Genomic DNA, 27,464 nt, shown 5'->3' on the forward strand with positions numbered 1-27,464 from the left:
CCGAGGGGCTGTCTGACACAGTGCCTCGCGTACACGAGGCTGGCAAACGTTTATTCCTTCCCCCCTTCTTTCTTATCAAGTACTCATCTCCATTTTGTTTTCTCTCTTTGGGGCCAACACGGCTGGAGTCTGAAGGGTCTATCCCATAAGGCTCGATACGTAATTCTAGACTTCTTAGAGAGCGTTGGATCCAAACCCCAGCCTTTCAGCAAGGAAGCAGGCCCAGAGGGCTGACTTGGCCAAGGTCACCGCGCAAATGTGTCGTGGCAGCCGGGCTGGCCCAGTGTCTGGCTGGCCGAGCTCATGCCCTTGCTTGCACGGAGCCTGGGAAGCTTTCTCAGTCTCACCTTGTTTCCTTTGCTTGCCCTCCAGCACCCCCAGGGCAGCTTGTCTGTAAACCGAGCCCTCCTGCTCTCGGACACCTGTCCCTACCCTGCAGGCCTGCCTCTGCCTTCACCCCCAGCCCGGTAAAGCTCCTGCCCCGCCCCTCCTCCAACCCCACGGCCTCATCCAATCCAGAGGCCCACATTTCAGTATGCAGGTAGCTAAGACAAAGGTTAGAAAAAGCGCAGAAGACACTTTATTGGAGGTCTCTGCTTCCATTCACAGGAGAAAGGAGCCAGGAGCCCCAATCTGAGGGTCCCGGCATCTCCCCGCCCCTCACTGGCCCAGCCAAGGGCCTAGAACAGTCAGTCTGACCACGAACACGTGGAGGGAGAGGAGCGGGGAGGGGAATGTCTTAGAAAAAATAGATCTCTATGTACATCTGACGTATTTATAGCACATAAATTAGGGAGTGCTCTGACCCCTGCCTGCGGGGTCCAAGCACTGAGGTGGAGGCCGGTCCGGAAAGCAGGAGGCAGGAGGACCCCGTCTTGCCCCCTCTCTCGCAGCACCCCTGCTGCTTTTTCCTGGCCTCCTTGGCTCAGTCCAGGCATCTGGAGGCGGAAGGCATCATCTGTAGCTGCTGTCTGTGTTGGGTCTGGGAGGCACCAGGTAAGAGGAACGATGCTGGGAGCTGTGGTCAGCTGACCGGTCCCCTCAAACCCCAGGGCTCGTAATTCCAAGAGGAGGGCGGAGAGGAGAGGCCGCAAGCCCCAGATCCCAGGATGGCGGCTGAACAAGGAACCCGAACCTCAGCTTCTCTCCACGGCATGGCCCCAGCCTGCCCGAATGGTGGGGGCCTGGTGGTCCTCCCAGGAGGGGCTGCAGGCCTCAAGTCTGTGCGTTTGGTCCTGGGTCCTGTTCGGACCCTCAGTTCCGACTCCCGGCAACCTCTTCCTCCTTCCAGCCGCTGGAGTTCTTGCCGAACTTGTAGACCAGCCGCCGGCCATCCACCCGCTCCAGGATCTCCCGTTTGTAGTAGTACCTGGGTGCGGACAAGGGTGGTCAGACGGGCCCGGGTAGGGAGCAGCCCGGACTGCTGATGCCCTCCCCCCACCGCCCCCGATATCCTCACGGGGCCTGGCCCACTGGGTTCCAGCTTATCGTGAAACCACGTGATTTTAGGGCTGGAAGGGACCTTAGTGATCGTTCAGGGGGAGACTGAGGTCCAGACAAGCAATCTAATTGATTCAATAGGGGGAAAGCCAGGTCTTGGTGGAGGCCTTGGCTCAAGCTCTTTTCACCACTAAGAACTTTTCTCAGGACAAGCCTTGCAGATAATGCAAAGAAACGTTGCCAGAGAGAGTTCGCTGTGTTTGCTATGCCGACCTACTGCTTTCTCCATGTCATCCTTTAATCCCAGAAGTGGGCAGACACTATTATCCTCACTCTACAGGACTCAAACCTGTCAGGAGGGTGGTGGTCAGAGAGCCATGGGAGCGGGGACAAGCTGTCCCCGGCAGCATCTGCTCACCTCATGGCTCTGCTCAGCTTCTCGTAGGTCATGCTGCTATTCTTCTTCTTTTGGCCCCAAAGCTGGGCCACAGCCTCTGACCGCAGGAACTTGAAGACACCCTCTTGCCGGTTCTCCCACTTCATGAGGCCTTCATTGAGTTCCGGGTGGATGAGGATGTCCCGGATAAACTCCCACAGGTGGGTGCCTCTGGGGGCTGCAAGGCCAGAGGCTTCGGTCAGAGGCCAGGGTAGCCCCTCTCCTCCGAGACCGGTGGGCCCCGCCTGGCCCAGCACGCCGCCCCCGGATGGCTGCGCCGTGTCACGGCTGCTCCCTCCCGCCTCCCACACCAGAGGGGGCCTGCCTCTCACACAGCACAGATGTCTTATGCGCTCCAATACTGATCCTGTGTCTGGCTGGGATTTGAGTGACTGAGACCCACTACCGCCTGAAGGGGCCCATGGTTCGGTGGGTGCCACCGGGAAAACGCAAACACACCAACAGGTGGTGAGAGCTTGGCGAGTACAGGACCAGGGAGCTGGCCCTGGCCTGGGGGATGAGGGGACAGCTTCCTGGAAAAAACAGCCCCCTGAAGACAAGAAGCAAGCCAGGCGAGGCGCAGCGTGTGGCGGGAGGGAGGCTGCCCGCACGAAACGGAGGCAAGGAGCTGGGGGCCGTCACCCAGCGGTTCCCAGCGGCCGGCTGGCGCACACCAGGGCCTGAGGCCTGCAGCAGGGTCACGGTCCTCTGCCTGAGCCCCCTGCGGCCCCGCGGGCCCTCCCAGCACCCACCAGCTGCCCCCTCACACCACCGAGGGTGTCCCAGCAGGCAGGACAGAGCAAGTGCAGAGAGACTGGAGTGGGTGGGCCGCGAACCTGGGCTCTAGTCCCACGGGCCTTCTTCCAGGGGCCTCAGTTTCCCCTCCTCTCCAGGACCACTGACCTAGGCTCTGCAAGGAGGTGGTGACCAGTGCCACACAGCCTCGGGCCCCGTGCACAGCCAGGACGGCGGCAGGGAGGAGCGGGGTGGACAGCCGGCGAACACGGGAGAAAGCAGCCCCAGTGGCGCCACAGTGAACCTGCCGCCCGCCCCACCCCCCAGGCCTCAGAGCAAAGGGGGGGACCCCAGGAGCTCACCATGCTTGCTCTTCTTGCCCTCCAGACACTCCCGAGACTCTTTGCTCAGCTTTCGAGGCCGACCCCGTTTCCGCTTCCCGTGCTTAGGATCCCCCTTCTTATAGTCGGGAAAGCCGTCTAAGACAGGGGAGGTGCAAGGTCAGGAGGGGAAGGAAGGGGGGGCTCGAGGGGGCAGCTCCTGCAGGGAGACCCTGCAGGCGAGCAGGGATGAGGGGAAGGACCAGCCCCAAGGGCACTGCCCACTGGGACCCCCACTCACCCCTAGAGAAGAGCTTGCTGTCACTGGGATCCAGGTCCACGTCACTTGCACCGGAGTCTGAGGAGTGGGGACTCTGGGAAGTACCAGTTCCTGGGGGGGGGTGGGGGCACAGTGAGTCCATACCTTCTGCGGGGGGATCGCTGCCCAGCCCACTCCTGTTCCTCGCAGAAAGCCTGGGCTCTAGTGCAGGAACCAAGGGCTGCGGGACGTTTGGGAGAAAGGGAGGCTGTGGCCCGGACGAGGGTGCTCACCTGCGGTGGAGACATCGGAGCTGCCGGGGGAGGGGGCTCCTGGGCCGTAGCTGCTAGGGAAGTAGGGGCCGGCCTGCCGGCACTCCTCCAGCATCTCTTGGTTGAAGGGGCTCTCCTGGTCTGTGAAGAGGAGTTAGGGGTTCAGACAGGGTTCTGAGGAACAGGCAGGGACACTAGGCCACCTAGAGGTCCAACGAGCTGCTGTTTTTCTAGCTGGGGGAGACAGAAGTCTGGCGACCAAGGGTCAGCTCTAGTGCTTCAGGGAGAGGCTGAGATGGGATAGGACAAGCTGGGGGATGATTGAGAAAATGAATTCTCACCAAAGGGGCCCAGGGTCTCCTGGAAGGCCATGCTGTCCTTCTCCAGCAGCTCAATGATCCAGCTGAGTTCGTCAGGAAAGCTGGAAGCTGATTGGGAAGGGAGGAGGGGTCAGAGCCCAGGCAGGCGTCCCACTCCCCTCTTCCCTCAGGGCTTCCTTTGCGGTCTGTGCCCACTGGCCTGGGGCTGCAGGTCCTTCCCACAGCCCTGCTGGCCTCAGCTCGGGGTGTGGGCCGTTCCCTAGGCCAGCCTCCCCAGCTGAGAGGGAGGCCTCCCCCTCCAGCCCTGGGCTCCCGGGGGCACCTGCGGCCCGGACTCACTGAGGTCCCACAGCTGGGAATAGAGTTGGTCCCCCAGAGGCCCGAAGACCAGGCGCAGCTCCTCAGGGGCACAGTTGCAGAGTGTGGCCCCGTCCATGTCACACCGCGAGAAGTCGATGGAACTCGCGTCGTATTTGTTCTTCTCCACTTGGTAGCTGATCCAGTCCAGAACCTGGGCCTTTGACCAGAACTGGGGCTGCTTCCCCGACCAGCTGGCCTTCTCTACAAGGGACCGGGCACAGCATCAGGTCAGCTTGAGGCACCCGGACCCTCACCGCCCATTTCTGGCGCCCACTGGGCTTCTGTGTGCATCACCCCCCCAACCCCTCCACCCCCACGTCTCAGAGACCCTGCCGGGAGGAGGGGCAGGGGGTGGCATTCACACCTTCGCCCAGCACCTCACTTAGTCGGTCGCTGCCCCTCAACCCCAATACCTCAGCCTCTTACAAGTCCCCCCAGCCCCTAGTGCTAGAATTTGCTGGGGGGACCCTCCTCCCTGCCTGACTTCCCCATTTATCTAACAGACTCTTAGAGGAATGTCTCTCCCTCCCCCAAACACCCCATCCCACCTGCTGAGACCCACCTGTGCCCTCCAGTGGCATCTGGGGGTTACTCAGGGTCAGCACCAGGTCATCAGCCCCAAAGGTGGCAGCAGGGGGGACGGAAGTCAGAGCGGGCTCTTCTGAGCTGTACATAGTACTGAAGTAGTTGCTAAAGACGTTGCTAATCTCGCAGGTTGCAGCCATGAGGCTACCTGGGGAGAGAGAGGCCAAGGCTGGTGAGGGCCAGGGTCCTTCCCTTACCCTCTGGCTCTTCTGTTCCAGCCAAGCCTGGGGCAGGAGGAGCCCCAAGAGGGGGCGGTGAAGATCAATATCTCTTTGGACACCCTCTCCTCATGGAAGGCTCCAAGATCTCAGCGCCTGCTGCGGGCACTAGGCCTCCCATGGGCCCCCTCCTCAGCCCCCCTGGGCCCTTGGGTGGGACTGGCAGAGTTAGGGCCACTCTGTCCCTCCCAGAGACAGTGCCTCTGCGACCTTCAGGGCGCTCCCACTGCCCGACACTCCTGCTCAGGGGCCCTACAGTGCGCAGCTGCAGTGGGTGGGTATAGAAACTACACATCCCCTCGACCCCTCTCCGTTTCCCAGGGCCCAGGCGGGGCAATATGACAGGTGGGGGGGTCCTACCTGACTGGCGGAGTGTGGGTGTGGCAGGCAGGCAGGATTAAGGGACAGTAGGCAGGCGAGAAATCCAGGAGGCAAAAAGCTGCGCCAGGTAGCTCTGAGGCGTCTGGCCCGCGCTCCCCCACCCGCCCTAAATAGAGGCGTGTGGGAGCTCCTCCCTGAGCCCAGGGCTTTATAGTGCGCCCGGCGGTAACCTGAGCTGGTGGCTCATTGGACGGAGGGGATTTCCTGGCCTTTAGACTGGGCTTCTGGCCCCAGGTGATTTGCATATTTTGTGCCACTTGGCCCGGATCCTGGCAGGCGGTGCTGGGAAATCAGGCCCGGCTGGTTTAATGATTGTCAGAGTCTGTCATCCCGCACCCTCTGGGGTTGGGCACAGGGCACTGGCCTGGGCGGGTGGCAGGAGAGTCGCTGGGGTGGGCATCTGTACTTTCGGCCACCCACTGGTGTAGGAAATTCCTCAGGGGGGCCAGGCCGGGGATGGGCTGGCAGGGGGAAGAGAACAGGGTAGGACTGGGGAGAGCTGCTAGTCCCCAAACGGGTAGAGATGTGAGGGCAAGGGGGCCTCGTGGGGAGAGCAGATAGTGGGGTCGAGGGCATTTTCCGACAATGCCCAGGATTCCTGCTGGAAGGCTCTTCAGACACTAGGCAATATTCATGGGCTTGTCCAGCCTAGCCTCAGGGCCCCAGCGTCCCCCGTGTCCCCAGTAGTCTGCTCGCTGGCATCTACTTCGGTGGTAGTCTTGACACGCTTTGCCCACCCGGACCCCCTGCAAGCCGCAGTCACTTCTGGAGAGGTCCGGCTCTCCCTCAGCCCCAGCCGGAGCCCTCGGACCCTGCAGGTGCTGGAATCCGCGTGGCCGTGTTTATCCCGCGCCGTCAGGTCTCCCTTCTAGTCTCCCCGCCCTCGGCCCAGTTGACCGGTCGGTACCTGTCTGCTACCCTCTAGTGGCCGGAAGCCTGCCTCCCTGGGTCCCAGCATTCCACGAAGAAAATGGAACGCTCAGTATTTACCATTTACCAGGCACTTGTAACGTAGTCTCCACTTAAAACTCACAAAAACACTAAGGAATGTAGGGTTGTCTCCATTTTAAAGCTGAGAGCATCTTAGCTCAGAGGGGTTTTGTGACTTGCCCAGGCCACACGGAGCTGGTTACGTGGTGCGGCTGGTGCTCTCTCCCCATAGCAGGCGCCACCTGGCTTCAGGGTCCTCTGCTCAGTGGCTCGGAGGCTCGGCCAGCCCCTCACGCTCCCCATGGGCACGGTGAGTCCTTTGTGTCTGTGGTCCCATCTAAGAACGCAGAGCCCACTGGAGACCCTGAGCACTGGCAGCAGAGGATGGGGGGTGAGGAGGCAGGAGACCTGTGCTCAGGTGACTCCCCAGCTACGTGATTGTTTGTTTCCCCATGGGTAAAAACAAGGTTGTTTGGACTTAATAATCCCTAAGATCTCTTCCAGATCTAGTTTTTTATGCATTGAAGATGTAGGATCTGAGTGTCTCTTTCCGCACCTCCTTTGTTAATGCCACAACCCTGGGTGGCTCATGGCCAAGCTTAGCCTCAGTGGGCGAAATGGCTCCTCATACAGTGACGCCCCCTCCAGAGCTGCCCCCTTCTCTCTAGAGCCAGATGACTAAGAAGGCCATCTCCCGGAATCTTCTCTTTGTCCCTGAAACTGCTGCGCCCTAGGAGAGGGGCTTAGGGTCCAGGGCCCCCTCCACTGGGGTGGCAGGAGAGCCTGGGGCTCTGGCGGTAGGATTTTCCCCAGCCCTTCAGGGGGCCTCCCCCAAGGAGCCTGAGGCGGGCACACCCTCCACCCAGTCACTCACCCTGGAATGTGGGAGAACCGGCTTCTAGCCCCAGGACGGCTCACATGCTCCCCTGCCCTGGGGGACACCTGGCTGAGGCTCCAGAGGGTGGGATGAGAAGGATGTTTGCCTTCCCAGGGCTTCACAAAAGAAATGGGGCTGAGATAAGGAATCCCTATAGGCTAGCACCTTATCTCCCAAGTATTAATGCTTTCAATAATAGCCCAATAGTGGGTGATGTTATGGAGGGTAAGCGGAAAGACTTCAGTCTGAGGTCAGTGCCTTGGAGGTGAAGTGGGGAGAGGTTCTAGGATAGTGGTCAGAGGAGCTGTGGAGTAGGCGGCCTTCCCAATACCCTGCCGGGCAGGAAGAGCCCCTTGGCCCTCCCCATAAAGCTTGCCCAGACAACGGCACAGCCTCATCTTCAGGATACGGGATGGCAAAAGCACTGCCTCCCAGCCCTATAAAAGGATAGGCACATCCAGCAGGACTGTTGGGTGGCAAAGGGGTGAGCAGGGCAGGCAACACAACTCAGGATACCCATGCTGTGCACTGTGAGGATGCTCAAAGTTAGTGGGGTCAAAGAGCGGCTGTCAGAGGAAGGGCTTCTCCAGCGACCCTACTATTCTGCCATAGGTATTCGTGCAAACAAGGCAAGACAGCCATGGCTGTCAGAGCTGCTAAGCCAGCCGCCAAGTTGGGGAGCAGGCGAGGCATCTGGATAGCCCTAAAATCATCCTTGCCTATAGCATATCAACAGGGACAGCCCTGAAAGAGCTATGGAGACAGTCTGCCATCAGAATGCCAGGGCCCGGAGGAGATCCTACAGTCCTGTGCCTCCAAATCCCTCTCCTCAGACCCAGAGTTCCCTCTCTGCTGGCGAAGCTCCGGGCGCGCCAGGGGATGGAGGCCCTCACCAGCCTGCACCTGCTCACCGCCATTCCCTAACTCTTGCTAGGAGCGAGAACACATCTGTTGAAGTGGCTACTCTGCGTTCTCTTTCCCAACCCAGTGCGGGGACAGCAGGAGGCCTGAATGGATAACCTCAAAGCCAAGGACATGGCCACACATGGAGACTTGGTCAGGAGTGCCCTGTATTGAAGAAAGGCAACTTAGGGGACCCTGGGTGGCTCGGTCGGTTAAGCGTCTGCCTTCGGCTTGGGTCATGATCTCAGGGTCCTGGGATGGAGCCCCACATCAGGCTCCTTGCTCTGCGGGGAGCCCACTTCTCCCTCTGCCTCTGCCTGCTTCTCCCTCTGCTTGTGCTCTCTCTGTCAAATAAATAAATAAAATCTTAAAAAAAAAAAAAGGCAACTTAAATATATTTAAATATTGGGTTTTTCTTCGAGACCCTCCCTCAGCTGAGATTCCTGTGTTGAAACCAGGAAATCGGAACTTAGTGCCAAGTTCTGAACCGACTCTATTTCTTACCACACCATTAAAATACTTACCCAGGAAAAAAAAAACAACCATCCAGGAGCAAAAGCAGGTGAGGCCCAGGGAAGGATGGTGAGAAGGCCAGAGAAAAAACACTAAAATACACATTTTTTAAGCAATGGAACAGATGAACAGGAATGGCCCTGCAGGTAGGGAATTTAGCTGCCTTCACAGAGAACTGGAATGAGGTTTGTTCGCTACAGGCGTGCAATGGGCATACTGCCCTGTATTCTTCCATCTGCAGGTGTGAGACCCCTACCTCCTAGGCCCAGAGTTTCCTGCGGACAGGGAAGTGCTGTCAGCCTCTGGGGCAGCTCCCCCCACCCCCCACCCCCGTGACCTTCTTAGAACATCTGCCCCCACAGAGGGCACGTGTGGAAGCAGAATTTTCACAGCCACTCAGGTCATAACTCTAACTTAAATACTTTTCATTTAAAAATATTTATTAAAATAAAGATTAAACCTGAAAAAATGAATTACCAGAATGCAGCCCTTTGCATAGTACTTCAAGAATCAGAAAAGAAGAAAAGAAAAGAAAAGGGGAGGGAAAAGAGAGGGGAAGGGAGGCATAAGAAAATCTCTGATCTTCCCAGACAGCAGGGAGGAGGGAGAAGACTGCCCGCCCTCACCAAAGCCAGCAGAGAGCTGTGGAAGGTTCTCTGGTCTTAGGACTTGCTGGTCCAGAGAAGTTTCCACCAGAGCAGAGGCCCAAGAGTCACAGACACCAAGCCCAGAGACCAGATTTCCCCAAGGGTGTGTAAACTTCAGGAATTTGACTGGAGAACTGGAATTTAGGAACAGTATTCTGAAAGCCTGCAAAGTCTGAAGAGGCAGAAGCCAGGCCCAGAGCCTCTAACTGCCCTTGGGCGCCACGATCTGCTGGACGTAGTTGACTACATTGCTGTGGAGCTGGGGGGCAGTGGCCTCGAAGGTCTCCTTGGCAAGGGTCTGGGCCACCTCGCTGCCAGCCATCATTGCGTGGTACAGCGGAAGAGTGTACTTCTGCTTCCCCTGCAAGAAACACACACACACCCGTGGCCTGAGCAGCCTGCTCAGTGAGTCGGCACAGCCCCCGGTCCCGGGGCCGCTCCAACAGCAGGCCTCAGCAGGTGCCAAAGGGGATGTGGGTAGCAGCGCTAGAATAAGGAGGCTCCCAGACAGGCGTGCTCTTATTCTGGCATCTTCTTGGGGCCAAAGATCCCTGCAGGTAGATCTTCGTATTCACTCCAATCCATGCTAGCACAGGGGTGTCTACACTCATTTTTTTTTTTTTAAGTAGGCTCCCCAGCGTGGAGCCCAACACGAGGCCTGAACTCACGACCTAGATCAAAACTGAGCTGATAGCAAAGGCTGCCGCCCATAAAACTGAGGGCCGCGTGAGGCCCAACTGCAGGCAAGCACAAGAAAACCCACAAGTCAAATTCACACCCACGTGAGAAAGCTACATCACAAAGCTCCTCAACTCCAGAGGCTTGGAGAAGCCTGCAGAGGGCTCACAACACCTCCAGACAGAAGCGCAGCTCCCACCGCAAACGGATGAGGGCATCCGAGCGCTGCTTTGGACCCAGCCCCATCCTGCCCTGGGCTCTGAGGCGCTCCGCCCCTTCCCCAGCAGAGCCGCTCTCACGGGGCCCTCCCAGGTCCCGGGCTTCCCCAGGAAGCAGGAACCTATGATCTTACCCTTCACTCACCTCTCTTGTCCTTGGGCCCCTCTCCCCAAGACCAGCCCTCGAGTCCCGCTTTACCCTTCTTCCCAGTTTGGGGTTAGCTCTGACCAGCTTGGACCCTTCAGGCCTTACCTGGTGATCTGCAAAAAGCTCCCCAACCCCGGAGGCTTCTTCCCGCCATGGGAACACCTCCCCCAGCCACACTCAGGAACCAGACCACTGCGCTGGGTCCTCTCCCTTCCCCTCCCTCCTCTGCTCCACAGAAGAGCACACGGGGAGGCTCGACCCACGGGACTATGGAGAGTAGGGCGAGGCGGCCCACCGTGTGGGGGTCACCCACCTGGCTCTGCAGGAATGCCTTCACTTTCCAGAAATCCTCCTGGTGGTCATTCTTAAGGACAATCTGGCCCCATCGGAGCCGGAGCTCCGCGTTCTGGGAGTCTGAGATCTTTGGGTATGTCTCTCTGAGGGTCTCCACGTTCCCTGAAGAAAGAAAACGGGTTTTTAATGGCTGTGTCATCAGAGACACGAGTGTGTCTGCCCACAGGCCTTCCTGAAAGCCCCCAGGATGACGTCATGGAGGTTCCCAACCACCCCCTTTACACTCATCCTGCTCATCTTATTCTCTGGAAGGGCGCTGTCCGATCCTTAAGTTTACCTTCATTTCTAAGGCTCTTCCACCAAACTTCCCTTACTGTAATTACAGACTTTCTGCCATCATCCTACTTACCTTCCAGGTTAAAAGCCCAGGTATCCCCCTAAAACATGCTGCGCACCCCCCCCCCTTTTCTCCCACCACCACTAAGCTGCTGAAAGTTCTCCTGCCTTTCACGGGTTCTCTTCCCAGCACCTCCGGGTGAATGTTATTTCTGGCTGAGCAGCCACGCAGCAAGAGTGGGGGCTATTTGTGCACAAGCTCATCCTCCATTCCCTGGGGGTCACAATCACGGCCCCCAGGCACGGAGCGGTCAAGAGGACTCAAAGGAAGACTTCGATGTGAAGAGCTGAGAAGAATCACCTGCAGAACTCGAGGGCACAGCAAGCGCTAGGCTTTAGGATTCTCTTCCTAACCTGTGTGCAGGACTCACAGCAGCTGTTGACGTGTTCACCTTGAGGGGCTTGCATCCACTTGCCAACCCCTGGCAGCTGCCGAGGGGTGAGCCCTGCCCCTGATATCAAGCTCTGTACACAAGGGACCTTGATATGATGCGTTGATTTACCCCACTTTTTCTTACCGGGAGGGAGAGGGGATTTCTGGAGGATCTTATCGAGGAAATACACCAGCTGGTAGGTCTTCCAGGCAGAAATGGCCACAGCTTCAATGGCCTTCATGTCCAGCTCCTTGGCCACCCATAGCTGGGCCAGCTCTTCAGCGGGCTTCATAAGTGAGTCCCCAGGGGAGAGGTCAGGGAGGTAGGGGGGCCAGCCCGGGGTATTCAACCACCGATCAAACTCAAAACCTGTTTGGTGGAAGGAGAGGGGGCTGTCAGAATTCTCTGGCAGCTTCAAGGTCAACTTGGCTCCAGCAACACCTAGATCGCAAGCTCCTGTCTGCGTCTCTCGATCCCAAACTGCTTCTCTAATTTTAACATCACTTTCTCACAGAACTACCTGCTCCGGTCGGGTCTCACTAATACTGAGACCCAGAGATTGTTATTGTCAGACTGGATGGCCCCTTTTTCTACTGTGACAGTCGTTTTGATTAACACTGGGCTGCCAGAACCAAGTGGATGGAGGCTTTCCTAGCTTTAGTCAAGTTCACGTTCTCCTTCAGATGAGAACAGCATGGTGTTGAAGCTCCTGGGCCCGGGGGCCAGGCTGCCTGGGCTCCTATCCCAGCCCTGCCATGAACTAACTGGGAGGCCACGGGCATGTTACTTCGCCTCTCTGCGCCTCCGTTTTATCTGTAAAATGATAAAAGGCAAGAGGCCCTGCATGTGTTGGTAGTGGTGAGGATTAAATAAGCAAATACACAGTACGAGTCTAGCATGCTGCCTGGTGCGTAGTGAGCACTCAGTAATTATTAACTTTCATTAGCCAGGGAGTCTCGTGACCTTCAAGTGCAGACCTCCAAGCACAGGGTAGGTGCCCCAGGCCTGACCAGTCCCAGCTGTCAGGGGACGTGAGTTTACCAGACCAACGATGGCCTGACTCAGAGTACCCAGCAGAAGTGGGGTGTCTCCAGGGGCAGCCTCATCCACGACAGGCCACCGTCTCCTCTCTCTTAGGGCCTCCCAAGCCGAAATCAGGGCGGCCACCGGGATTTGGCTTCATTCAGAAGGCCGTATGGGGCAACTCCATGCTTGCAAGGCGGGGCGGCTGCCGGTACCGCGGGCCTGGGTCATAGCTGGGGCGGCGGCAGCTCTCTGGGCAGAGTCGGGGGTCTGGTTGTGTGTGTGTACGTGTGAGGAAAATGGGGACACAGAGGAGACACTGAGGGGAAAAAGTGGAGAAAACGAGGCCAGGAGGAGCGGAGAGAAATCATTCCTGTGGAACAAGGCCTGGGACCCTGGATGTGCGCCCCTAGGTGCCACTTACTGGAGGACTTGGATTTCGTATTTTCCCGCCCCACTTTCAGTCTTCCTGGATATAAATCAGACATAATTCTCTATCATCTCCCAGGAGCCTTAAGCCAGCTCCTCTGCTCACCTGGAATGGACTCCACATTCTTTTTCTTCAGCTCAGGGAAGTATTCCAAGTAGAATTCTAGAAAGTCCTCAGCTAAGATACTTTGGAATTTGAATTCATTAACATAGGCCTGCAGGGAGGGAGGTACTTTTCAGTCATGCTGGATCCTGTGGGGAGTACAGTCCCTCCGTGCCTCAGGTCCTCCTCCAACCCCTGTCCCTTCGGCCCCCGTCTCTACCCCTGAACTCTGGCCCGGCTGGCTTCTCGGCGCCTCCTTCTCCCATCTCTGAGTCGACTATACCTTGAGAAAATTGTCAAATTGATCCTGATCACCCACCAAGTGGGCCAGGTATGAGACAAAGCAGAAGCCTTTCTCGTAGGGAGTCTCGTTGTAGGTATCATCTGGGTCCACACCTAGCAGAGAAAGCAGACACTTGTAACCTGTCACTTTGTTGTCCTTCTCCAGCTCCAGATTCTACAAGTAATTATGGATGAGATCAGAATTCAGCTTCCTCGGATTTAGCAAGGCCAAGAAAGTTTCCAGATCCACCTTGGCCTCTCTCAAGCCACTTCAAAGTTGATCTTAAAGGGTCATTAACTACGGATCTAACAAGAAGACAAAGAACCAGCCTTCCTGGGGAATTGGCAAGTTTCCTTATTCCTGGGATTGCTTTGCTCCAGTGGGTTCCATGGACTCTTAGGACTGAGCACAGGGCTTGGTGCCTTTTCCAGCCCAACTGGTCACCACCTCCACTCAACCTCCCCTCCCAGAACAAGTGGTTGTTTCTACAAATGTTCTAGACCAAAATAAACGAATGACCAGTCTACAAGAAGTTCATTTTCATGGTCACTGGCATCAAGGAACGTGAGCTTAAATCACACACAAAGGTTTTAGATTAGTCATACATGGAACTAAAGAAAGATGTCAGAAAATAAAAACACATGACCTTGGACAAGTCATTTGACTTATTGGGCGCTCACTCACGTCCTCTGTAAAATAAGCGGTCAATCTACAAGACCACAGGTCTGACTTGATAGAAAAAGAATGGCAAAGAGCCCTGGAAAATGATAGGGGCCCGTACAAATGCAGAGCAACAGTAAAGTCACTAAGAACTGCACAAAACTGGAAAGAACTCCCATTGGGCTGGAATGGCTTCCACTGAGTCTGCCTAGAGGCCAGGGAATGGCTAAAAAGAGCTCTGGAGGGCTCCTCCTTCCCAAGGAGAGTATTCAAGGTGTGCACTGATCAACATGAAGCTCAAATAACTTGGGGTTCCAAGCTCAATGTCGGGGAGGGGGTAGTCAGACAGAGGAGCCTTCCGGACCTGGTTCGATCTTCACGCGGAGCTTGTTGAGCGGGTGTTCCTCGCCAGTGATGTCCATGTGCTGCCGAAGCAGAGCCCGGCCAGTTGCAGCTTCCAAGCAGGTGTAAGCAGAGCCTGGGGCAAAAAGAATCCTTAGGCCTCAAACCACGTCCGAGTATAATTTCCGGACAAGAAGGTGTGCTGCCTCCTTGTGGCCACAAGAACAATGACAGATAACTGAAGATTCATATTGTGACCCTCTGGGGACCCCAGGGCCAGAAGGGTCAGTGACAGAGAACCTGACTCAGCCCCCAGCTCCTTGTTGCTCTGGACTACAAATGACTCGGTTAGCTCAGGCTGTCAGTCTCGCCCAGACATGAGGATGAGGGAATCTCACACCTTTTCCTGTGACTGTTACCTTTCCTCATCAATATGCTTTTATTTTTAGACACAGTAATTTGATCTTCAATAAAAGCAGACTATTTTCATTTGACTGTTCCTGTCAGACAACAGAAACTGTCACCCAACATTTTTCCAGGTGTCTCTACATTTCCTTCTGGCTCTAAAAATGGAGGGGAAGGGGACCAGGTTTCGAACCAGCCTCCTCTGCCACTCACAAGGTGTTCAGACTCTGGGAGAGGTACTCAATCTCTCTTAGCCTCAACTTCTTCATCTGCACAGTGGGCTGACAACATGTGCTTGCAGGATTCTTAGTGGCTTAGTAAGATATTCACAAACAGGCTCTTGTTCCATATACTCTGGATGAAAGTAAATTTGCACAAACTTTCTGGGAGGCAATGGACAATATGTGCTAAAAAGTCTTTAAAATGTTTGGATCCAGAAACTACAGTTCTAGGAATTTAACTCCATTGAGATGGTCTGGGATATGTTACGAACATTTATATGTAGAAGTATTTGTCCAAATATTCTTTCATTAGAAAACTGAAAGTAACAGGGGCGCCTGGGTGGTTCAGTCAGTTAAACATCTGACTCTTGATTTGGGCTCAGGTCATGATCTCAGGGTCATGAGATGGAGCCCCCTGTTGAGCTCCACACTCAGCGTGGTGTCTGCTTGAGATTCTCTCTCCCTCTCCCTCAGCCCCTTCCCCTGCTCACACACACTCTCTAAAAAGAAAAGAAAAACTGAAAATAACCTAACAACTGGAAACTGAGTATGTTAAGAAACGTCCATACAATGCAGCTATAGAAGAAAATTTAATGACTTGGGAAAATGTTTAACTTTATGAAGGCAGTTGGAAGGTCTGATGATTCACCCACACACAGGAAAATGTCTGAAAGGATATACATCAATTATCTCTGAACAGTGAGATTATGGATCAATCTATTGTGCGTGCTTTCCCATATAGATCAAAATAGATTTTGATGAGAGAAATAATAAAAATAATACATGTTATGTATTTTTTCTTTTAGGATTTTTTTTTATTTATTTATTCATTTGAGACACAGAGAGAGAGAGAGAGCATGAGCAGGGGGAGAAGCAGACTCCCCGCTGAGCAGGGAGCCCGAAGTAGGGCTAGATCCCAGGCCCTGGGATCATGACCTGAGCCGAAGGCAGATGCTTAACGACTGAGCCACCCAGGCACCCCATACATGTTATATTTTTAAAGCACCTGATATGTAGCAGGTTTTCAATAATGAGACAATGTTGAGAAAGTTATTTTAAAAGCACACCTGGGCTCAATGTGGGGTTCTGCCCCCACCTGCCAAGTGGCTTAGACACATTTCTTATACTTTTTGAGTCACAGTGAGCTCATATATAAAATGGAAATCATATCTGTTTCATAGAGCTATTGTGAAATTGTTAAATGACGTATTTTTAATAAAGTGCCTGTACCAAGCTGGTAGGTAGGTGTTCAATAGGAGGTAATGATTATAATGATCTTATGATTCATTTGTAAGATTAACTAGCTATGTGGGTGAATGACCCTGGGCAACTCTCCCCGAGGGGTTGCCTGGCTGTTGGGAGAACAGAGCTTTGAGTGTGGTTTCAGCTTAGCTGTGGGGTCCTTTCACTGTCGGGCCCCATTGGTTCACTCAGCCAACATGCAGTTTCTGAGACCCCCTCTCCCCACCGTGCCTACTGCCATGTGACACAATGGGGCTCATCCACTTAGAAGGGACTTTTGTCTAGAGCCGGCCCTTGCTGGCCTCTCGCCGGAGCTTTCTGCACCACTGCCCCTCCCTTCATGCCCGCTTGTGTCCCGAAACCCCGAAGGAGATCACACTGGCCTCGCAGGTGAAAGAATGGGGTGTGGGGTCCCTAGGAGAGCTGGCTTACCGAAGAGGACCGTGGAGATCCTCCTCTGCGCATACATGGTGAAACCTTCATTGAGCCAGAATTCACCCCAGTTGGCATTAGTGACCAGGTTCCCGAACCAACTGTGGGAGATCTCGTGGATGATGACGTCGGCCAAAGAGCGGTCCCCTGCCAGCAGGCAGGGGGTGACAAAGGTCAGACAAGGGTTCTCCATTCCTCCAAACGGAAAGGATGGTGGCATGAAGAGCAGGTCATACCTGCCGAGAAAGCAGGAGGTCACAGACAGGTCTTGGCTCCCCAGGGCAGAGACCCTGCCTCACTTCCCCAGGCGGGACCCTCAGCCTAGACAGATGCAGCCACTGAAGAGGCAGCACGCAACCCCAAGCCCAGTGCTGAAATGACACTCAGATTCCTCCGTCCCCAAGTCGCTGGGAGCTCCCTTTCCCCAGGTTTTGCCCTCTTGGAGGCGGCTCTCTGAAACCTGCTCCCTGTTCTCCTTCCAAGCAGGGTATGGTCCTATCATCAGCTCTGTCACAGTCAGCTTGCTGATGGCTCGCTTGGGGTCACACAGATCTAACAGAGCCTTTGATCTGAGGTGGCTAAAGTCTGGAGATGTCAAAGGAAAAAATGGGAGTGTGTGGCTGCTGCTAGTCACCAGGAAAGGTAAGTCACAAAGGTCCCCAAGATCCCCTGACAGTGTTTCCCCATCTCCACACTCAGCAGCCGGAAGGCCCATTTTTACTACTTCAATAACCCTCTCTCTCCGGGTCCCTCCTCAGCACAGTGAAGTAGGCCTGGCTTCTCCCTTCCTCTTTCTCTTCCTCCTCTCCTTTACTTCCGGGATTGGGGACCTTGGCTCTAGGAGAGAGAGGAGAAGCAGCACCAGAAGGAAGAGAGGGGGAAACCAGGGACTCAGTTTAGCTAAAGACATTAGAGTCAATGTGATACCACACCTTCCCCAAACGTAGGGTCCAAAAAGTTTCTCTCCTGTAGCCAGAAATTCTTCTATCACCCCGTTGTACTCCTCCTTGGCAGCCTCGATCAGGCAGGGCTCAGCCCACACCCGGCTCCTAAAGACAAGAGCACAGAAAAAAGCAGGCTGGTGTTTGGAGACCCATCGTGGAGGCCCGATCTCAAAAGCACCTGGAGAAACCTGGCAGTCTCATATCTGAGCCGAATGCATGCGACAGTGTGGCCAGCCACAGAGACAGGAGGTGCAAGGTCAGATCGCCTACATGGGTCCAAGACTGCTCGCTACACCTGATAAATAAGACCCCAACACAGCGTCCTGGAGGAGCTGCCCCCGTGTGCAACAGGCTCGAACTCACAGTGCCATCATGTTCCGTCTCCAGCACTGAAGGGGACCTTACAGTCACTGACCTCCCTGAGCCTCAGTGCGTCTATCTGTAAAGTGAGCGGGGAAGATGAAAGAAGACAGCACGTAAGATAGCAAAGTGGATGGGCTCCAGGTCAGGAGGAGGGAAGGTTTCCCTTCTGTCCCTGTGGAAGCTCAGGAACTGCTCTAGCAGAAGGAGAAGGAGCAGGGGCTTCCCCAGGAGCAGAAGCAAGGGCCTAGGAGAGGAAACTGTACATGCAGGTGAGGAACCACCGAGAGTCTGGGATACTGGAGCACTTACCATCAGATCAGGGCTGGGGGAGGGGACGGGAAGAGCGGGTAAAGAGGCCCTCGAGGCTCCAGTCACAAAGGGCCCGATATGCCACGTGACACAGCTGGACCTTCAGAGCCATGAGAGCATTTTAAACCAATAAGTGGTGGGCGCCTGGGTGGTTAAGCGGTCTGCCTTTGGCTCAGGTCATGATCCCAGGGTCCTGGGATCGAGTCCCATCTCGGGCTCCCTGCTCAGCGGGGAGTCTGCTTCTCCCTCTCCCTGTGCCCCTCCACCCTGCTCATATTCTCTCTCAAATAAATAATAAAATCTTAAAAAAAATAAACCAATAAGTGGTATTAATCAGATTGAATCCTGAGAGATCACTCTAGCTGCAGTATCCAGAAGATACCTTTAAATTACAAAAGCGAGTGCGTATCCCCAAGAAAAGCATGGAGGAAAGGCGAATGGGTCCAAAACAGAGTCCTGGGCAACACCAGCACACAGTGGGGCTAGGCAGAGAAGAGTCCACAAAGGAGACCAGAAAGGAAGAGCCAGGAGGTCCTGGAACCAGGACGGAATTGCGTCATGGAAGCCAGAGGAGGGTCAAGAGGCAGAAGAAAAGTGCAGAACACCAAGACAAGGACTGAGGAGGAGCCAATGTGCTACATATGCTGAGGCCAGTGGCCTCTCTTACTATAGGAGTTTCTGTGGCACGATGGGGAGAGGTGCTGGATTCCCATGGGTCCAAGCAGTACGTGGGTGGTGGGCGAGCAGAAACGCTACTCTTCTAAGAAACTCGGCTAAGTAGGGAAGCACAAGGTAGTGTGCTAAGAGGGAACATGGAGTCAATGAGTTTGTTTTTTGCTTTTTTCAAGCTACAAGAAACAGGAACATGGTTAGGGTTGGAAGGAAAGAGCCAGTTGGGGGGAAGGCTGCACATTTGAAAAGTGAGGGCTAAACAATGAGGCAAAGCCCCACTGGATTTGGGGAGGGACTGAACCAACAACAATGGCTCAAATGCAGAGATGTGGCTTTAAACAGAAGGATGGACACCTCTTCAGAGTCCGGAGGGAAAATGGGAAGGACGAAAGCCTATGAAGATGACTTTTTACGTGGAAAACAGGAAGCTGACATAACCATATCTGACAAATTAAATATTCTCAATAAAGTAGGAGACAAGATCATCTGCTTGGAGGGAGGATCTGGTGTTTGAATAGGAAATTTGAAGACAAGAGTCATCCTTTAAGGAGAGTGAGCTAGGAAGATAAATAGAAGGACTGGTGAGCAATAATTGAAAGCATCTATCTGTAGTTGAAGACGACATTTGTTCTATTTTTCTTGAAAACCACATAAATGTCAACTTTTTAAAAAGATTTTATTTATCTGAGAGAGAGAGAGAGAAAGAGCATGAGAGGGGTGAAGGGCAGAGGGAGTAGCAGGCTCCCCGATGAGCAGGGAGCCCAAAGCAGGGCTCGATCTCAGGACCCTGGGAGCATGACCTGAGCCAAAGGCAGACGCTTAACCAACTACGCCACCAGGCATCCCTATTTCAACTTTCAATTCCAGCTTTTCACCAAGAAACCAGAAATGGATAGTACAGTCAGTATGCACAGCTGTATTCTCCTCTCAGACACCCAGGTACAGAAGTAGAGAAAGGGGACAGCAGGACCCGGCGCTGGAAGTTAGAGCAGCAGGAAAGCACGCAAGGCGGCCTGCTGTGTCGGGAAGAGAGGATCAACCCCACACCTGGGCCACAGAGAAAAGATGGGCCTGGCCACAAGAGGCTGGCTGCCCAGGAGGAAACGCACAGTTTGCAGGAAGAAAGGCCTCGGTTAGCTTAAGAAGCAGATATAGCACGAGTGAGGTCACCAGGGGGCTGGCAGGTTAGGGGCATGGGGTCAGAGAATGAATGAGGCAAAGGTGTTTAAAATTTCTGCTACAGCACAGCTCATGCGAATGCCCACAGCTAGGCCCTAGATTGTAGAGTGTGTGCCCCTGAGTGTGGGGGGCTGGATCAGGTGGAGAGGGTCCCTGAGTAGAGGAGGTTGAGGAACCCTGAAGCCACCCTCATCCCTGGCATGGGGACAGGTAATCCAGATGGAGAAAAGAGTCACCAAAAATGATTTGACAGAGCTGAGAAAAGACCATGACATAGGCGTCAAAGTCTTCAAGGAATTGCTTTGTGATCAGCTTGGATATCACAACTAGCAAAGTCCTTCAACCCAGGATACTTCAGCTTGCTACAACGAGAAGATGAAGGCCAGGCTAGACAGGGGGCATCCGAGATACCTCCTCCAGTACAGAGATTTCTGTCTAAAGAAACTGGAATGTTCTCGGTCAGGCTGGATTTTTATTGCCAGTAGTCTAGCTCAGCAAGCACTGGCTCTGCACAGAAATGCCTGGATTGGAATTCCAGTTCTGCCAACGATGTGACTTTGCACAAGTAATCCCACCAGAAGCCTCAGTTAGCTTTATCCACAACAGGGAGACAACAGTAACCCCCTCAGTGAGGTTACGTAAGGATTAGAAGAGATTATATATAAAACATGACTAGGACATACCCACTATCTCTTCTGCCCAGGATTTTCCTCCTGTGGTAACAGGGACTGGGACTGGGGGCAAAGTTTGCCAGAAGGCCCTCTCAACTAACATACCTTCACAAGACCCTAAGATGTTCCCCCGCAAGGCAAGGACCTGGCTCAGCTGGTTAAGCATCTGCCTTCAGCTCAGGTCATGATCCTGGGGTCCTGCGATCGAGTCCTGCATCAGGCTCCCTGCTCGATGGGAAGCCTGCTTCTCTCTCTGCCCCTCCCCCGGCTCGTGATCTCTCTCTCAAATAAATAGTCTTTAAAAAAATAAATAGGGGTGCCTGGGTGGCTCAGTCGTTAAGCGTCTGCCTTCGGCTCAGGTCATGATCCCGGGATCCTGGGATCGAGCCCCGCATGGGGCTCCCTGCTCCGCGGGAAGCCTGCTTCTCCCTCTCCTGCTCCCCCTGCTTGTGTTCCCTCTCTCGCTGTGTCTCTCAGTCGAATAAATAAATAAAATCTTTAAAAAAATAAAAATAAAAATAAATAAATAAAAAATAAAATAGGGGCGCCTGGGTGGCTCAGTTGGTTAAGCAACTGCCTTCGGCTCAGGTCATGATCCTGGAGTCCCGGGATCGAGTCCCGCATCGGGCTCCCTGCTCGGCAGGGAGTCTGCTTCTCCCTCTGACCCTCCTCCCTCTCATGCTCTCTGTCTCTCATTCTCTCTCTCACAAATAAATAAAATCTTAAAAAAAATAAATAAAATAAATAAATAAATAAATAAATAAATAAATAGTTCATACTCTTACTAACAGAACCTTAATTAGTAAGACTCAATTCTCTAAAATAACATTCCTTTACTTATTTACTTTCCGGTCAACTGCAACGCTGACGCTCCTTTGGTTACGTACGACCCACTCTGTCAGAAAGACTGCCCTTCGTGGCAGGAGAGCACCTGGTCTTTCAAAGCTGGTACTGTGTTCAGTGTGTGTGCTGGAAGCGGATGCCAATGGCCTCCCATCTCTCCTTCTCTCTGAAGCCCAGGAACTAAGATTCATGATCTTAGCAGTGCTACTGAGCCCGGCTATGAGGTCCGATGCTGTAACCAATGCGGTCAAGGTCACCGCCGCCTCCAGGACCTGAGAGAAGGGCTGTAGCAGCAGAGCCGGGAAAAGCGCCACAGCTCACTGTCCAGCCTTTGATCATTTTACCGCAGGCTTATGCTGTACTGGCAGATAATACGAGAGCCAGGAAAAACCGACACTCCTGGTCAAGTTTCTTTTAGCAGGAAACCTTACAAAATCCTTATTCATCTCCGTTAAACCCATCTAGTTTCACAGCGGTATCTCTGCCACCATGGGTTCAGGTGTATGTATCTGGAGCAGACAAAGAAGGATCTCCCACTTTCCTCTCTGCAGAGGGGAACAATGAGATCAAAGTTGTATATTTCCGGGAATTACGTGCTGGAGAAAATGGGGAGATTTGGTACAAAGATTAAAAAGCAAATATAACAGCTAGAAGGGAATTCAGAACTAAAAGATAGTGATAAAGATGAGTCTTCTAAAACTTCTGCCAACCGCACTCCACAAGGTGGCCCAGGACAGCAGCTACTGCTGTTAGCAGGACTGATGACCTCATTTCAGACAGCAGGATGAGAAGCAGAGGGGGAGCGGGGCGGGGAGAGCCCTTCCTCCCGCTGTACTCACGCCACACGCTTCGCTTCCGGGCCGCAGAGAGGCTGTCCATTGAGAGCAGATGCAAGACTGTCCCAAGAACCATCCCAGCTGGGCCACTGAGCAGAGGCCTCCTTGCCTCAAGGTCAGTCCAACCTTGCCTGTGGGGGTCTTTGTCTCCTACCTGGGTCCAACTTCAGCCGAAACCAGATCTCCGATGGCCAAAGCTATCAGATAGGCGGGGATGGGATGACACATCTGGAAGAAGAACTTATTTGGACCTCTCTTCTCCCAGGTGTTAGCACTCATCACAGCTGTGAAGCCATCTGGGACCTGACAAGAGAGAAAGCTTAGGAGATTTTACCCAGAGTCTCCTTTTGATTCGCACTAAGAACAGCGTGGTGGGTAACCTACATGGTGACAGCCATGACCGGGAGCCTGTCTTGGAGAACACAAAGGTTTCAAGAAACTAAACTTGTGCTAAGCTGATGGAATTTAGCACAAATAAAATTTCTGTACATGGAGGAATTTTGCAGAGGTACCAATTGACGGATGTAACAATTTACCAGTTGAAATGTGACTAGATAGATCTGAAATCTTCAATCCCAAGGGCAGGTCTTAACCTTAATCCTCTTACCTCAATAAGTGCTGAATATTTGCATTTCACTGCAGGAGTGTCGAAGCAAGGGAAGAAGGCCCGGTTCAGGACAGCCTGACCCTGGGTATAGACAAAAGGCTTCTTCTTTCCTGCTGTCTGCTCAGGAGCCAACCAGCAAACCTAAGAGAATAGAAGAACATTTCCAAACTGACACCCCCTACATGAGCTCAGTCCAGCCAGAGAAAAGGAGTTGGCTGGCAGGGGAGAATTTTAGGTAATCCTTACAATCCTGCCAGCAGTTTGGTCCTGACTGGGAAGTTCTCTCCTACTGTGTATTTAATCCACCCTGGAATCCATGCCAAGGTATTGACGTCCACCTCACATGGTAGAAACTCCACAAAGGGTCTATTCCCCGCTGTATCCCACTAGGTATCTCAAGAATTCCAGACATGGCCTCTGACCCTGGCATCCTGTCTTCCTCCTGAGTCCTGCACACTGTAGTAGTTTCTCATTAAAAAACAAACAAAAACCAATTGAGAGGCAGCTGTATTTGAACTTGGTGTAAAAGGCACAGAAAAGCAGAAGGAAGTGGGAGAAGTCTGTGATTAATATGTGTTCTCCATTCCTGAAACTTACCCTTTCAGAATAAATGTATTTTACATTATAGGTACTGGCTATATATAATTTTTTAAATTTCTTTTTTAAAGATTTTATTCTTAAGTAATCTCTACTGCCAACGTGGGGCTCAAACTTACAACCCCAAGATCAAGAGTTGCATGCTCTACCTCACTTACAACATAGATATAACTGTGAGGGGGAGGAGGGTATGTCAGCACCAAGTGCCACTTAGAATTTATAAAAGAATTAGATAACTCTGGCAAGGTTTCATAGCGGAAACAAAACTTTCTGGTTTAAAGGTGAGTAGGACTGAGATGGCTGGAAAGGAAAGAAGACATTTTCAAAGAGGTAGATAGCAGCGTGAAGAAAGGCATGGCGATCTCTGGGAATTGGAGGTAGGTTTCAGATACAGAGGTGGGAGGCATGCCTCGGCAGGTGGACTGAAAGGCTTTGAACACGGGTATTTGAGACACACTTTTAAGAGGCATAAAGATGGCACATGGAGATGTTGGCTTTTTCTTTGCTTGAGTTTCTTTTGTGTGTGTGTGAAAATTTTAATAAGCCTCCTTCCAAAGAGTATAGTACAGATGGAAAGGAGGAGAAAGAAATACCACAGTGGAAAAACCAGCACTACTTCGGCCAGATGAGTGAGGTCAACTTCAAACAGTCACAAATCATGCTGATACTGTGTATTCGCAATATGATGTGAAGACAGAACTTTGCCTTTGTGACATTCCACTGAATTTTGTTGTGAACCTAAAACTGCTGTAAAAAATAAACTTTTAAAAAATTTTTTAATAACCCCCAGTCTGATCATGCAAAAAACAGACAAATTCCAATAGAGAGGCATCCTACAATATTATCAGACCAATACTCCTCAAAACTGTCAAGGTTGGGGTGCCTGGGTGGCTCAGTCGGTTAAGCCACTGCCTTCGGCTCAGGTCATGATCCCAGGGTTCTGGGATCAAGTCCCCGCATCGGGCTCCTTGCTCAGCGGGGAGCCTGCTTCTCCCTCTCCCTCTGCCTGCTACTCTGCCTGCTTGTGCGCTCTCTCTCTCTCTGTGTGTCAAATAAATAAATAAAATCCTTAAAAAAAAAAAAGAAAAACTGTCAAGGTCATCAAAAACAAGTAAAGTCTGAGAAACTGTCATAGCCAAGGGGAGCCTAAGGATACATGAAAGCTAAATATACTGTGGTATTCCGGATGGGACCTTGGAACAGAAAAAGATATTAAGTAAAGCCTATGAAAAGCCTATGAAAATCTGAAAAAACTATGAACTTTAGGGGCACCTGGGTGGCTCAGTCGATTAAGTGTCTGCCTTCGGCTCAGGCCATGACCCCGGCGTCCTGGGATCAAGCCCCGCATCAGGCTCTCTGCTCAGTGGGGAGCCTGCTTCTCCCTCTGCTGCAGCTCTCTCTTTTTCTCTGTCAAATAAATAAATAAAATCCTTAAAAAAAAAAAACTATGAATTTTAGTTAATAATACTGTATCAATATTGGTTCATTGTTAACAGATGTATCATACTTGCAAAATGCTAATAGAGCAATCTGTATGTGGAAGGGTATATGGAAACTCTGTACTATCTACTCACTTTTCTTGTTAATCTAAATTTTCAATCCTTTGGTGGGGGAGGGGCAGAGGGAGAGGGTGATAAAGAATCTCAAGCAGGCTCCACGCCCAGCACGGAGCCCAATTCGGGGCAGGGCTCAATCTTACAACTCTGAGATCACGACCTAAGCTGAAATCAAGAGTCAACCGACTAAGCCACCCAGCACCCCTAAACTGTCTTTAATCCTATTACTGAAAGAAATTTAATGAGTTAACAATAAGACTAACACACAGTATTCACTAGGTACCAGGCACTATACTAGACACTTCCGTAAAGACAACTCATTTAACTTTTGTCAAGCACATAGACTAGTACCTGGCACATTTTAATAAATACTGGTCATCCCTCCACCATACCTTAATTCCTTTTTTTGTTTATAATGACATAGAGGAGAAAATGAAGGAGCCTGGTAGTACAAGTATTTCTGCTCTATAAGAAAGAGTCTTAAGTCAGGGTGAGGCTGTTACCTACGGTGATTAAGGTGAGAATCCTCACTTGGGATGGTGGCAATGAGAAGAAGGAATAAATACAGGTGACTTTAATGTTGACCTTCACAGTGCAAAGTGTGGGTGTCTGCTCTTAGTCTCTAATGAAAGCTGTTTAGTATTGGCGTTTAATTTGAGGTGCCATTTTCAGTAGGCAATTTCAGAGAGGGCTTAATTTTTCCAGGTATCCTGTTTAATTCCTAGTTCCTGCCCCAAACCAGAAGCTAGCATGTAACAGGGCACAAACACATTTACAGTGTTTGAGGGCACTGGGTTTTTTCCTTTGCCTTAGAGGTTTGGACTTTCCATTTTTTAAACAAGTTCTATCACAGGTTCATTTATTCCCTGAATAAAGATGGAAACAGAACTGTCTTTTGGGCCAGCTCTAAGAGTGAAAGGAACTGCTAGCTAGATAAGTGAACTTTGATTGCAGGCAAGCAGCCTACGGGTGAAACGTATAACCCACCCTACCTGAGAAATGGCTAGCAATCACAGCCTCAGGACTCTTTATGGAGGAGTTCCAAACTCCTATAAATGTAAGCCACATAACCATCCATCCTTTTATTTCCAATATTTGTCCCCCACCCCAAAATGTAATATTTAAGAGTTAATCAATATTTAAGAGTCAATCAAGAGTAGTAACAGGGCCAACTTATTACAAAGCCTAGAACACCCTGATTCTAGTTCTCATTTTTACTCAAATTCTTCCATTAAACAAATCTGGGACTTCGCGGAAGAAAGCCAAAATAACTCTCTGGGGTTCAGGGTTATTCCAGCCTGTGGCACCGCAAGAGCACACGGACAAAGGGCTGAGTCAGCACCCAGGGCAAATTAACCGGCAGCGTCCAGGGCTGCCGTAAAGGGAAAACTAAGTAGCTCCTTATCAGGGACCTAGGGCCCCAAAGCCCAGCGAAACGTTAAATTCGATTTACAAATAGCCGGTTATCCCGAAAGCCGCACAGGACAGGGCTTCCTCGGCAGGCAGAAATGGCAACCAGACAGGGCGCTGTGCGAGAAGGAAAGAACGTGGAGATGCCACCAGAACCGCTGGGCGGGGAGAGGCAGGAAGGGTGGAAAGGACGAAGGGTGCACAGCTCGGAGGCTGGCCGGAAGCCACAAGAGGGAAAGCGGGGCAGCCGGGGAGGAAGAGAGGGCGCTGAGGGTGGGAGGGCGAGAGGCGTGCACCGGGAGGCTCCGGGCCCCTCCGGGCCCCTCCGGGCCAAGGCGGAAGCATCTTCTCTCTCTTTGAGGGTGGGGATGAGTGCAGGTCCGGGCACCAGCTCCGAGGTAGGAAGGGCGGGCAGGAAGCGGCCGGGAGAGGCCGCGGCGGGGCTGGGCCCCGGAGTCGAACTCACCCCGGGTCCCTCCCCGACGCGGTAGGTGAGCAGAAGCCGGAAGCGCTCGCCGGCCGGGCAGGGCTGCGGGAGGGCCACGCACAGGGCCTGGCCGTAGTGCGAGAAGGGCTGCGTGTGGAAGGGCACGGGCTCCGAGGGCGGCTCCTCCAGGCCGGGCCGCGGCCGCCGCAGCGCCGCCGCCGTCACCTCGAGGCACGGGTGCGAGTCGAGCCGCAGCTCGGTGGCGCCCTCGGGCACCAGGCAACGCAGCTCCAGGACTGCCGTGCCGCTCAAACCCCGGCTCCCGGGGCCCGGCCCCGGAGGCCCGAACTCGACCCGCAGATCCAGGTGCAAGTGCAGCATCTGGAAAGCCCGGAAACTGGAGGCCGAGGCCACGTCGACGGCCTGCGCTGAGTGCAGCGGCCGCGGAGGCGCGCTCGGAGACCCGTCGCTCGCCATCGTCCCGCAGAGCCGTTGAGGAACTGCGGGAAAAGCCCCCCGGCTCCGCCGACTGCTGCGGGGAAGCCACGCCCCAAGCGCGCCGGGCCGCCGCAGGCCCCGCCACGCCCGCCACGCCCCCAGAGCGGC

General features: G+C 53.2%; 2 protein-coding genes across 3 annotated transcripts; both read right to left on the bottom strand.

The window, feature by feature from the left end:
* Positions 1-562: 562 nt before the first annotated feature.
* Positions 563-8,252, bottom strand: ELF3 (E74 like ETS transcription factor 3). Its single transcript, XM_035010330.1, has 9 exons — positions 5,306-8,252; positions 4,705-4,875; positions 4,122-4,343; positions 3,804-3,890; positions 3,484-3,603; positions 3,233-3,322; positions 2,974-3,090; positions 1,859-2,054; positions 563-1,369 (listed from the first exon to the last, which is right to left on the bottom strand). The coding sequence occupies exons 2-9, from the start codon at positions 4,865-4,867 to the stop codon at positions 1,255-1,257; spliced, it is 1,110 nt and encodes a 369-aa protein (XP_034866221.1). The 5' UTR covers positions 4,868-4,875; positions 5,306-8,252; the 3' UTR covers positions 563-1,254.
* Positions 8,253-8,968: 716 nt separating this feature from the next.
* Positions 8,969-27,421, bottom strand: RNPEP (arginyl aminopeptidase). Of its 2 annotated transcripts, none has more exons than XM_035010331.1 (11): positions 26,898-27,421; positions 22,869-23,009; positions 22,416-22,564; positions 17,377-17,493; positions 16,445-16,680; positions 14,167-14,280; positions 13,143-13,255; positions 12,863-12,971; positions 11,449-11,673; positions 10,554-10,696; positions 8,969-9,557 (listed from the first exon to the last, which is right to left on the bottom strand). In XM_035010331.1, the coding sequence occupies exons 1-11, from the start codon at positions 27,333-27,335 to the stop codon at positions 9,399-9,401; spliced, it is 1,944 nt and encodes a 647-aa protein (XP_034866222.1). In that variant the 5' UTR covers positions 27,336-27,421; the 3' UTR covers positions 8,969-9,398. The 2 variants fall into 2 exon arrangements, with proteins under 2 accessions (XP_034866222.1, XP_034866223.1); XM_035010332.1 differs by lacking the exon at positions 26,898-27,421 and adding an exon at positions 24,738-24,754.
* Between the last annotated feature and the right edge of the window lie 43 nt (positions 27,422-27,464).

Source organism: Mirounga leonina, unplaced genomic scaffold (assembly GCF_011800145.1).
Source record: "Mirounga leonina isolate KUSES-001 unplaced genomic scaffold, KU_Mleo_1.0 Mir_154, whole genome shotgun sequence".
NCBI lineage: Eukaryota > Metazoa > Chordata > Mammalia > Carnivora > Phocidae > Mirounga > Mirounga leonina.